This window comes from Epinephelus lanceolatus, chromosome 10 (assembly GCF_041903045.1).
Source record: "Epinephelus lanceolatus isolate andai-2023 chromosome 10, ASM4190304v1, whole genome shotgun sequence".
Taxonomy (NCBI): domain Eukaryota; kingdom Metazoa; phylum Chordata; class Actinopteri; order Perciformes; family Serranidae; genus Epinephelus; species Epinephelus lanceolatus.
In genome coordinates this window covers 2,208,351-2,221,457 of record NC_135743.1, presented here as the reverse complement: position 1 = coordinate 2,221,457, position 13,107 = coordinate 2,208,351, and the positions used below count along the sequence as shown (strand labels likewise).

Here is a 13,107-nt window from a genome sequence, read left to right as displayed (position 1 = left end):
TATAAAAAATACACCAAGAAATTGAGATTTAATTAATGTGTAAATTAATAAAAACTTTAAATAATATACACAGAACTGGTGTAGACCAAACCTGATTACATGGGAGAATTATAATAAATCATTAAAAACATTTAGAAATAAGTTAACAGAAATAATAATGTATGAATAAAAAAAATATTACAAGATAAATTACAAATTTCTTTGTGCCAAAATTTAGAAAATAAGACAGTAATACTACAAAAAATAAAAATCTACAAAAATCATCATCTACAAAATTAAAATAAAGAAATCCATTTTAAAAAATACAAATAAAAGAAATTTTATTAAAGAAAAATGTTGATAAATTGTGTAAAATTTGTTGTAGGTCAATTTTTAAATGAAAATTATTTCTCTGTTTTTTTCTTTATTAATTAACTTTCCAATAACTCAGGTTTGGTCGTTTATACACAAACTTTAACAGAAAAACTGTGAAATTTTCTTGAAATAAAAACAGCAAAACTGAACCTTTAAATCAACGACTACGTACACGAGTCAAATCTTGATAAAGACTTTTATTTTAACCAACTCTATATCATTCTTTGGTCTCTGCACCAAATATAACCTGCTTCAGTCTTTTCCATTTGTTCGTGTGATTAATAAACGTGTGCTGTTGTGATACTAACACCTGACGTATGTGTTCAGTCTGAATGTTACTAGCGTGTTCTGATGATCTCAGCTCTGATGATGCAGATTATATTTATGTTCCCTGTGTGAATAAATTTGTTGTCACTTTTGATATAACGAACCAGTCATAGTGTTCAGTAAGTTATTTGGTGGGAAAAACAAAAGTTAACAGAAGTTTGTGCATCAGAGTTTACAAAATAAAATAAAGAGTGATTTTAACTTTGCAGAAAAAAACACATTAAAGGCTCAAGTGATAACTGGATCTATGAGTCTATGAGCGACAGTTTCGAGAATCGAGTCAGTTCCCATAGACCTCCCATTACAGCAGAAATAAACATGTTTACATTCTGGTTAAAAATGTTTTTGGTGTCTCTTTATTTATCTTTTTATTCTATCTTACTCCTGGTTATTATTATTATTATTATTATTAGTGTTTCCTGGTTTTATGCTTTTTATTGGTATGTTTTTCTCTTTCTCCGTCTTCTTTCTAACATGTCCTTGTGTCTGATCTCTGGTTTAATTCTACCTTACAGTTTTCCCCCGTTGTTTAAACACGTTTCCTAAAACTGAAGCTCAAATTCTCAAAGCTCTGCACATACAACTGAAGACTTTTGTCAAAACTACAAATCTCCAGCAAAATGAAACACTGGACTCAAAACCATCTTTTCAAAACTGATTATTTCCACTTAAACAACACACAGCTCTCACATCAGTATCTCATACAGGGCATCAATTAACACTACTGGAACTCACCGGCCACTTTATTAGGTACACCTTGCTGGTACCAGGTTGGACCCCCTTTTTAATTCTTGGTGTCACAGACTCAACAAGGTGCTGGAAACATTGCTCAGAGATGTTGGTCCATATTGACATGATGACATCACACAGTTGATCCATGATGAGAATCTCCCGTTCCAGCACATCCCAAATGAGAAATTGCTCCTTTTTTTAAAGTTGAGAGGTTGCTGTCTGATAATAGGCTGCTCTTCTTCTTTGACCACACTGTTACACAACACTGTGAATGTATTTGTGAAGGCCGCCCCACGGCCACATGAAAGGCTCATAGATTCACATACTTACCCACATCATCACCACATGTCCAGTTACATTTCATTTAAAGTCACTTAAAATACCTTAAACCTTTAATGAGTAGCCCGGGCTACTGTTAGCTTCAGTGACTGAAATCAGCAGGCCTGTATTTGGGACAGGCCTTTAATTCCTGTCTTTTCTTGTAACTTGCAGGTCAGTTAAATTCAGACAGCCCCAGTTTGTTTAGTTAAAAATTTATTCATTAGCACTTGGACAACAAACTGTTCCAGACTGAGCGCACACATTCAGTTTACACTGTTTTGTCATGTTGCTTTTTGCTTTTGTAAGTTATTAATTAATTAATTTACCTTTGTCTTTGAGTTACCTGAAGTCACTTCCTGGTTGGAGTTGGGCAAAATGTGGGGCTGAGGGCGGAGCCTGATTTTATACAGAAAGCCATCCCACAGACCAAACCAAGAGCTGTGACATCATGGGGGGAGCAGGGGTCTGTGCCAGTTCTCCCCTTCGTCTTTCAAACCACTGACAGGTGACATGAACAACATGGATCAGCTTGTTACAATATGCAATTTGGAAGTTGGGAAACCTTAGGTCCTCAGGTCACATGGTGGCCACCAGACACGCTCCACCCATCTAAACACCAGTGCAGTCCAGGTACCCCCCCTTATGGCAGCGGCACTACCCGGTAGCCCTGGCCCCCCAGCAGGACAATGCACCATGACACTCCACAAAAACTGCTGAGGAGTGGCCTGAGGAACATGACAGGGAGCTCAAGGTGTCAACCTGACCTCCAAATTCCCCAAATCCCAGTCTGATCAAACGTCTGTGGGATGCGCTGGTACCCCACCTCACAACCCACGGGACCCAAAAGATCTGAAGCCAACACATTGGTGCCAGACACCACAGGACACCCCCAGAGGTCCTGTGTTGATGCCTTGACAGGTCAGAGCCAAGTCCGGTCCAAGGAGGCCCCACCATGGATCTGGGGTACCTCTGGGTACCAGCACGTCCCTCAGATGTTTGATCAGATTGGGATCTGGGGTGTCTGAAGGTCAGGTCGATGCCTTGAGCTCTTTGTCCCGCTCCTCAGGTCATTCCTGAGCAGTTTTTGTGGTGTGGCATGGCGCGTTGTCCTGCTGGGGGCGGGCACTACCATCAACAAGTGCCATTGCCATGAGGGAGTTCACTTGGTCTGCAATGGTGATCAGGTGGGTGGAGCGCATCAGATAGCATCCACATGACAGGACCCAAGGTTTCCCAATGGAACATTGCACTGCAACAAGATGATCAGTGTTATTGACTTCACCTGTCAGTGGGTTGAATGTTTTGGCTGATCGGTGTGTGTTGCCCCAGTGTCTCAGTCTGTCTGATACAAGGATGAGATTTGGACACACTGGTCTTAATGGTACACTTAGGTTAACCAGTAGACATGAAACTGACATGTGTGAATTTTGTTACATGCAGGAAACAGTCAGCATGTTATTTACTATTGTCCTATATGCTGCTGTTGAGCTCAGGGCCTATGGGATACAGGGCAATATTTACAGTTTTGGAAAAGACAAGGATTAGCAGAAGAATATAATGCAGACATCTGATCTGCACTCCGTTTCAGAAGGTGGCGCTAATGAACTTTAAAAGCTGTTTTCCAACCGTCGTTAAACATCAGAAGAAGATTCTGTCTTGGTGGCAGCAGTTTTGGGATCATGCAACAAAAGGAGGGCAAAAGTTATTAGCAGATTAAGAACAGGTCACAGCAACTTGAATAGCACAGTTTTTGTATCAGGGAAAAATCTGTGGGGTCACTGTAGAGTAAAGGAGTCAGTGGAGCATGTTTGTATTTTGTACAGGAAATATGAAGAGGAAAGAAGGCTGATGATGACAGGACTACAGAGGGGAGGATGAAGGAGGACAGGAAGTGCTTGAGAGTGGAGACACGGTGATATTTAGGTTTCTGACAGCGACAGGACTCATCAGAGGACTGCAGATCAGGATAACAGTGATCAGTTAAAACCAGAAGGAGGCAGTGATGCAACATGAAGAATGTCAACTGCCAGATGAAGAAGAAGAAGATTCTGTTAAAGCTGTTGAGTTGATGTCTGGTTTTGTCGGCCCTGTAACTCTAATTCAGTTCCCTTCACTCATTTGCTTTGTGAATTTATTTTGGGAAAATAAACCCACCTTTTTTTAAACATTAAACCTGTGTTCTTTGTGCTCTGCTGCTTCGTCCACGACCATATTGTATAAATACTGATTTACACAATGACTGTATCAGTGTATCAGTCACACTGTACATTAGAGTTGATATTTCAACATTGTCAGAGTTCTGAGAATTTATAGATGTTTCCTGTTTTGGCCAAACTTCCAGTAACTGAACTGAAACTGGGAGTAAAGTGAGAAACAGTAAGAAAAATGTTTAAATGTCTGTCTGGAGATGTGACGATGAAATTAGTGCACAAATGCAAAAAGATCACACAGCAGATATTTATTAGTTATTGTAACACAGTAAAATGTTCAGCCGACTGAACTGACTGCAGAAGGAAATGTTTTCTGTCGGCCTTGATGTCTGTTTGCCCCGACACAGCAGAGGTCTCCTCAGGCCTCCGACACGACGTCTCACCACCTGAGTTTGAACAGGTGAGACGTGTTGGTAATAAAGGTGAGTCATTTTGAAGGCCAGTGTTTTCCAGGTGAACAAACTGTGCTGAATGATCCAGTTTGTGTTTTGAGTTTTGCAAAAATGTGATGTAGAATTTCTATTTGAGTGAAAACAATAACCTTGCCGCTCCCTCACCAACTGCAGCGCTGAAATAAAATCCTGGCTTTAAACCAATGTCCTCAAACTTAACTGTGACCAATCAGAAGTCATCATCATTGGGGCATCGGTGGTTTAATGGATAGAGCAGGCGCCCCATGTACAAGGCTGTTGCCGCAGCGGCCCAGGTTCGACTCCAGCCTGTGGCCCTTTGCTGCATGTCATTCTCCCTCTCTCTGTCTCCCTACAATATAACAATACAACACTACAATATATCCAGAACTCAGCTGCTCGTGTTCTCATACTGCAGCACCCATGACCACATCTGCCTCGTCCTCCATGTCCTCCGCTGGCTCCCTATTCTCCAGCATTTCCTCTTCAAACTCCTCATCATCACCTGTAAAGCTGGCTTACTAAACAAACTAGCAGTCAGAACACTAAACGTGGCTAGCACTAGAACAAGCACTTTTCTGTGACACATATGTGTAGGAAACAGAAACTGAATTATAAATTATGCTAGATGTAATCAATTCATCAAATATGAGCCAATTAACTTAAACCAGAAGACTTCACTTTCCCCGGCTGCTCAAAGAAACAGTGCTGCAGGGACGACATTTTTCTGCAAGCCAACACAGACGTTAGCATCGCCTTGGTTCCCTCGTCAAAAGGCTGATGGGAATTTTCCATTGGGTTTTGGATTACTGCAGAAAATAAACTCTGTGATAAACACACGTTTAGTTCAGCAACATTATCTCTGACAAATGAAACTGCCAGAAGTAAAAACAAACTACACCACGGTCACATGACTTCAACGTCACCACCACAACGAGGCTGTAAATCCGTGTTCGTCATGATGATGGTCTGCAGTGTCACTCAGCCTCGTGGTAGCGACCCCCTTCATAGAGACAAATCAAAGCTTCAAAATTTACCAGTGGGTTTTTACTGACATATTTTATGTCGTAGAACAAGATGTGAAAGTCTCTTCAGCTCGTGTTATCACAGACCTTATTTTAGACATCGAACCAAACACACCCTGACCTCGAGATGAGGGAACTGATCGAAGAAAGATGGTGGTGCACACAGACACAGCGGCCTCTGCAGGTCCTGTTCATGGTGCTACTTCTTGTATTAATGCACTCACTTATTTTTATTTTCATTAGTATCTGCAGTGTACTTTATCGCACTCTAATGTTGCCATGTCCATGTTGAATGTCTTGTTTGCCACATGTTCTTTGCTGCACCTGGATTCGTGAGTATGGACGTGTTCACTGTGTGCTGCTGTTTACAGAGAAGGACAATAAACTGAAAGTAAAAGTGGTAGAGCTAAAACTAATTTCTGGGTTTTATAACTCATTCATAAATCACTCTGTTGTCACACACAGTTTTCTGCTCCCGGTCACAAGGGGCCGCTCTCTCCTTCTCCTCTTTCTCCTCTTTGTGGAAGCTCTTCCCATCAGACTGCCTCCTCCATCGCAGCTTCACCTCCTCTCTGATCCCTGCCGCCTCCAGTTTCTGCTTCAGCTGCAACAGGTTACAGACCTCATTAACATCAGCTCATTGATCAGTCTGATCGATTATTGACAACAAAAGACAGTTGAAATCCTGATGAAGCTGCAGAGCTGAACAGTGAGGTCTGATCTCACTGCAGTTCCTCTAACGTCCACTAGATGCTGCAAATGGGAAGGAGGGTAGGAATAGGAAGCCTACAGTTACTTTCTCTGTAACTCTGACAAAGTGCAAAACATCTTCTGTACATATCACTCATAATAACATCCATTTTACATCTTACAGCAACGTGCACATTGTCTGCACGCACATGTTTGAAGGGCTTTCTTTTGACTTGTAGCTCTTGTGTTGGAGCCGTGGCGTCAGACTTGGTTGTAAACGGCCCCAGTGTGTGATGGAAGTAAACGTATATTATCAGCATTGAAATATTCGTCCCCTACAGCTGCACAGGTGGTTATCCTGTAAGAACAGCACACACTAACTGAACTCATGACTTTTTACAGACTGATTATAGATTGTGTTGAGCAGAGCTTTACATTTTAAAGCACTTTTCATTTAAAAAAAACATCTCACAGTGCTACAGCACACAGTAATACAGGTCGATCAATTAAAACATTATAAAAACAAATTCAAAGTCCTCGGCCGAGTCAAAAGCTTCTTTAAAAAGAAAAGTCTTTAAGCCTCTCTTCAAGGCATCAACTGTCTATGCGGCTCTGAGGTGGCAGCAGAAGGTATTTATTATCAGGGTATTTATGGCTCGTGTCTGTTGTTTGTTCTGTTACATCTAATGTAAACATGTTTTAAGATACTGAATGAAAGCCTGTAAAGACACAACAATCAGATGTGATGTCAGCCGTGATGTGTCTGTGCTCTGACCTGCTGCAGGATGGCGTCCTGCAGCGCAGGGTCGTTCAGGTCTGCAGATCCTCCGCTCAGCCGAACCTTCACTGACCTCAGTATTTGTGTCCTGACATCTGCACACCAAACAAAGGAACCAGATCAACGCAGATCTGAGCGGCTGGACCCGACTCTACAGAAACTGTGAGCAGGACTCACCTGAGTGACAGAGGAAGAAGTGTTTGTCTGAGCAGAGTGAACTGTACCACTCAGCAGCTGAGTTCATGCTCATACATGTTCCTGTCACAGCAGAAGGTTGTTTAATCACCGGCTGCTTGTGTGTGCTGCTCCGGTCGGACCACTTCCAGAAGTTTACATGCAAACCGATCCAGGCCTCCAAGGGACCTGGAAAGGAAGGAAGGGTCATGACATCACTGCTTAGCACGTGAACGCAGATTGGTGTTTAGTGTGGCAGCTTTTAGTTCAGCCTGACATTTGATTATCAATATCAAACTGTTTATGTTTCACAATATGAAGGAGGGCTAACGTTAGCCAGCGCTCTCCATAATGTTTCCTGTTACTCTCAGGAGGTGGCGCTAATTACCGACTTCTTTATGCCTCTATAAATCTGGACCTTCATCACCTTTACCTGCGCTTTTTACTTTGTTTGTAAATGAACTAAATTATTATTTGTACTGTGTTTAGAGAACATTAGAACACAACATCTCTGTTGAGATGGGGTCATCCCCATGTTTCCCGGGTTCTATGTTCCCCACTTAACCCTGCAAAAAAGGTTCTATGTTCCCCACTTACACAAAAAGGGTTCTATGTTTCCCGCTTGGTCGAGCGGGAAACATAGAACCCTGGAAACATAGATACGCTCTCATTGAGACATCAGGTTAAACTGGTAACATTAAAGAGAAATTATTCTGGGGCGACCTTTAACTCACCAGGTGATGCCTGTGCCCATATAGACCCTTTAACTGTTAATAAACAGCGTGACGTCTTTTGGTGGGCGGGGCTTAGCTGGAGGCAAAACAGTTCTCCACAGACATTAGCTAGCGCTAGCTAACAAGTTGTGTTGTCTTGTTTTATACGATGGAGGAAGATGATGTGAGTGGTGCGTTCAGAAACACTCATTGTGAGTGTGGGAGCGCACTCTGACACAAACTGGAGCGTTGATAAATTGGGAGCGCTGCCTGAATGTAGCGTTGGGTTATCCAGAGCAGCGCACTCTCAGAGTGGCAGAGCGCACTCTGGACACTCTGTCTGTGGAGACGGAGCAGCAGAGCGCCGAGCGCAGTGAATGTGTGATTAACTTAACCGTTGGTTCATTCATGTAGAAATATAACGCTGCGTTTCTTCCACCAACAGGGCTCTCATTTTAGTGTAGAGCGTCAGACTGAATTTACCAACGCACCATGTCAGGTCACTCACTCTCCGGGACCGCCAGTGTTACTGGAATAAGTAAACACTGACCAACGGGACCAGACTGGCCGACCCGTATGCTCTCACTCAGTGGATGGATGATGTCACAGGAAGCCAATCTTACAAAGGAGGACCACACTTGTTTGTTTTGCTATGGAAGCTAATGTTAGCTAATGTGCTAAAAAGTTAGCGTTGCAGAGAAATCCAATCTTCCTCTTAATCCCTCCCCAGTTTCTGATGAGGTGGACATGATAACCCTTAATACACATAACCTTATTCATCCCTACAACAGGAAATACTTTTTCCCTAACCTGATATGAAGTGTGCGCTGCACATGTGAGCATTTTTGATGATGGCCTCCGTCCAGTCCTTTGGTCTTATCACATTTAACCATAGTTGTCTTTGTTTTTGTTGACGGGCAGTGGCGGCTGGTTTTGAGCCATGACTCCTTCTATTCTGGCTCCCAATAACACAACAAGACAAACACATTTTAACACTCCTATGGAGCCTACAGCCCTGTGGGGGAGAGGCAGCTGCACCTCCAGCTGATAACATGACGTCACTGTGACGTCGGCCCTGAGAGGGTCCATACTCTGAGTCCTTTGCAGCAGTCAGGGTTTGATCTTGACAAGCGGCCCTTTGCTGCATGTCATCCCTCTCTCTAACATATTTCCTGTCTCTCTTCAGCTCACTATCTTGTGTCAACTCATTAGCTAACACGATGTTGTTGCTGATCTGCGCATGACAGTCTCACCTTTGAACATATTTCCATGTTGCATTCCCGTCCTTTGATGACATATGAAAAGCAAAATTTAACATAAGTTGCTGCACTCAAACCGCTCCTCAAACATCAGTGCAGACTGGCAGGTTACGTGGGAGCACGGGTTGCTAATGTTAGCCTACAGAGCACTGCTAGTGGCTTGGTTATGAAACAATATTATTTTTTATTTGAGGACTTGTTTGACATTCACTTAATCTGTGAGTGAATCTTGAGCATTCATGCATTTCTGTCGCCACCAGATAAATGTTGAATGTTATTGTGATAATATCATTATTGCCATAGTTGTTTACGTAAACGCTAACAATGCTGCTGATGATATGGAAGACATATGAGGGTCTAGACAGGTTATATTTCAGTCACTACCCCTTGTACCTAAAATAAAAAAACAGAAGTGAGGTTGGGTCTTACTGGCAGTGCCACCAACATTTTCCTCGCTGCTCTCAGCAGTGTTCGTCTCCTCGTTGTGCTCCGTGGTGTCGTAGTCCTCGTCATGTTGCAGTAAACTGGAGATGACCCTGTTGACTGTCCCAGTCCTGATGCTGCTCAGGTCTGTGTACCTGGACCTGCAGAATTTCTGAGCATCAACCCAGGTCATCCTCTGCTTCACCAGGATGTGTTTGTCACTGTCAGCTGAAAGAGTAAAGATCACATTATTCTCTTTACATTAACGTAAACTTGTTCACGTCAGAATCAGAGACATTTTTACACCTCACCATTGTAACACATGAGGTAAAGCTGCTTGTCACAGTGCTGGGTAAACCAGCTCCCATCCTCAGTTATGGTCGCACACTTCAGCTTCGGCTCATCCGGGGCCCAACTGTTGAACCATGTTTTTGTGGATAGTTGCTGGTTGTCCTCAGACCATTCCCAGTCGCTTTTGAAGAGTCCAATCCAGAACTGTCCAATCCCGGCCACCTGCTGGGCCTCAGTGTTGTGGGCTTGATCCTGGATAGTGGCGAGGTCCGTGAACTTCTCCCTGCAGTAACGCTGAGCGTCAGTCCAGTTCTTCATCTCTCTGATGGCGTGGAAACGTCTGATGACGCCCTCAGGCTGCAGGTGACTGACCAGCACACAACCTGTGAGATGAGACGGTCGAGACAGTCTCACATAGTCATAGTATGCTGAAGGGGACACATTACAACATACTGCAAATACTGTGGATTCTTTAAGACAAACGAACACAGTAAAAAGTTATTTTCAACTGGACAGTAAATTAAAACGGAGTGTCCATGTGGAGTCTGTATGTGCTCAGCCTGTTCTCACTTCCACCTCGTCAAATCCCGATGCTTTGTCAGTGCATCTCGGCGTCAGACACCGATGCACAGAGCCACTTTTCCCAGTGTGCACCCCAACTCTGCAAATACCACCCCTTTGTCAATGGATCTCAGTGTCTGATGCACACAGGGCAATCGCCCTGAGTAGTTGGGGGTTCAATGCCTTGCTCAAAGGCACCTCAGCATTTCCCAGGAGGCAAGCTGGCTCCTCTCCAGCTTTCACCCGGGACCAAAAGTCAATGGAGTCATTTTAATAACAACGTTGTGTGTAGCGTGCTATGCTAGTGACGTATGTCACATGACTTGACATTACTTGAGTTAACAGCCATAGTTATTGTGGGTCAAACCATGATGTTTTTTTCTAACCACGTGGCTTCGTTTCATAAACCAAAGTAAGTAAATCTTTAAACAAAAAGTTTTACCAACATTATCAGTTAACTTTGAAAAGGACTGTTTGTATGTAACGAGCAGAAACTGCCGTTAAATTGACACGCCGTCCATGAACGACTGAAACTGACGCAGGAGGGATCTGTATGTTGATGTGTGTTTGGTGAGTCGGGATGAGAACATGTTGTTATAGCTTCATTAGATATGGTGTGACATCATCGTACGACACATTTACAGTCTAATTAAAATGGAGAATTGACAGCGACGAATGAGGAAGAAAGAGCAGCCGCCCCGTCACAACACTGCCGTCAGACATGTGTACAGAAATCTGAGTTTACAGACCTGACAGCAGCAGGAACACCAGGCCTCTTCTCTTCATGGCTGCAAGTCTGTGAAGACATCTGTCACCATCATCATCATCATCATCATCATCATCAGCAGCAGCTACGTCATCAATGATCCCAATAAAGAAGAACATCTCTCATCAGCTTTGTTATAACAGTGTTTTGTTTTACAGAAAGAAATTAGATTATTTTTTCTTGATTAAACTTTTTTTCAACAATCTTCTAATAAAGTTTTCAACACTTTACAAAAACATGTCGAATACAGTTTGTATGTATGTGTTAAAACAACTGCAAACGTATAGGACTCACACTCACACAAGCATGTGTACAAAAACAAATAAATGGAACACAAACAGCAACAATAATAAATAAAATAATAATAATAAATGAAGAGGAAAACAAAACTTTAAATTGAGGGGACTATACGACAGACACTGTTTACTCTGTTCACATAAATGAGTTTTACTGCAGAGGTTTTAATTGTGCGTCCTCAGTTACGTCCAACATACAAGATAATTCCTTCCTTCATCATTTTTCCCAAAGGAAAACACAGAGACGTTTCTTTAAGCCAGTGCCCAGTGCTTGGTCTCTGGATGCTTTTCCATGTTAACACTGCAGATCTTTTTGCCTGTAGAAGGCACGCGTCGTTTATTTTATGTCCCTTTGGATGAGAACAAAGAATTTAGGCTCTCCGGTTGACTGAACAGATAAAATCTCCTGCACTACCCGTCGAACGTCTGTCCAAAATTCCACAGTCCCTGAGCAGCTCCATACACAATGGAAAAATGTCCCTGTCTCCTCACCACATCTGGAATTTTGGGTTAAATTTATCGGCTTTTACTGGTGTGATGTTCACTCCCATTGACTAGTTGTATTGCAGGAGTTTCAACCGTGTGTTAGCAGTTTGAGTTTGAGCTTCACAACACACCTTATTCCATTCTTCACTCGACAAATCCTCCTGCAGATCGTTTTTCTGCTTTACACTTGAGTTGGCCAATAAACTGTACACTTCAGATATAATTCCAATTTAAAAAGGATTCTTAATCAGAACTTTCTCCAATGATGATAAAGCAGAGATGGTGAAGTCGTGGCTCGTACAGAAATCTTAATATTTATCACTCGATGAGGCTTCTGAATATTAATATCTGCAGCACGGACAGATTAAACTTTATTTATACCACACAGTTCACAGTTCATACAGCAGTAAATACATTAAATGCTACAAAGACAAATTAAAATACAAAGTTATTAAGAGCCCCACAAGGTTGTGTGCTGAGCCCTTTCCTTTACTCCCTGCACACACATGGCTGCACCCCGTCACATAACATCAACGCAATCATAAAATGTGCAGATGACACGAATGTCCTTTTTGAACTGTTGCCCTCTGACAGAAGATACAGATCCATCAAAACACGCACCACACGTTCCTGGACACTTTTTACCCCACAGCCATAACCGCACTGAACAATGAACTCAAAAACCGTGCAGTGTAGACAATACAGCACTTTCATGTTTTTATGTGCAATCTTACTATATAATGATGAAAACTCTGTGTGTGTGTGTGTGTTCCATGTTTTTCTCCTCACTGACTTGGTCAATCCATGTGAAATTTGGCACAGTGGTAGAGGGTCATGGGAGGATGCCAATGAAGCTATATTACATCAATTGGCCAAAGGGGGGCGCTATAGCAACCCATTGAAATGTCAAACTTTGAATGGGCATATCTCATGCCCCGTATGTCGTAGAGACATGAAACTTTGCACAGAGATGCCTCTCCTCATGAGGAACACATTTGCCTCAAGAACCCATAACTTCCACTTATATAGATTTTCCGCCATTTTGAATTTTTTGAAAAACACTTCAAATGGATCTCTTCCTAGGAAGTTTGAGCGATCTGCATGAAACTGGGTGAACATAATCTAGGGACCAATATCTAAAGTTCCCTCTTGGCAAAAGTTGGAAAACTTACTAAAACTGAGCTTCTATAAGGCAATGAATATTGCGGAGGGCGTGGCTCATCACATAAAGGTGTATAACATCTCAAGGGTTTCACCCATCACCACGCAACTTTGTAGGCATATGAGCACA

At 42.5% G+C, this 13,107-nt stretch overlaps 1 protein-coding gene across 1 annotated transcript; it reads right to left on the bottom strand.

The window, feature by feature from the left end:
- Positions 1-5,269: 5,269 nt before the first annotated feature.
- On the bottom strand, positions 5,270-11,153 carry LOC144464400 (putative C-type lectin domain family 20 member A). Its single transcript, XM_078171188.1, has 6 exons — positions 11,018-11,153; positions 9,728-10,090; positions 9,423-9,644; positions 7,025-7,210; positions 6,845-6,942; positions 5,270-5,983 (listed from the first exon to the last, which is right to left on the bottom strand). Exons 1-6 carry the CDS (start codon positions 11,151-11,153, stop codon positions 5,813-5,815), a joined length of 1,176 nt encoding a protein of 391 aa, XP_078027314.1. The 3' UTR covers positions 5,270-5,812.
- Positions 11,154-13,107: the final 1,954 nt, after the last annotated feature.

Coding starts and splice junctions, on each gene's coding strand:
- LOC144464400 (XM_078171188.1), bottom strand. CDS start 11,153: ATGTTCTTCTTTATTGGGATCATTGATGACGTAGCTGCTGCTGATGAT. Junction 9,645..9,727: donor TTACCTCATGTGTTACAATG/GTGAGGTGTAAA, acceptor TTACTCTTTCAG/CTGACAGTGACAAACACATC. Junction 7,211..9,422: donor AAATGTTGGTGGCACTGCCA/GTAAGACCCAAC, acceptor CTTCCTTTCCAG/GTCCCTTGGAGGCCTGGATC.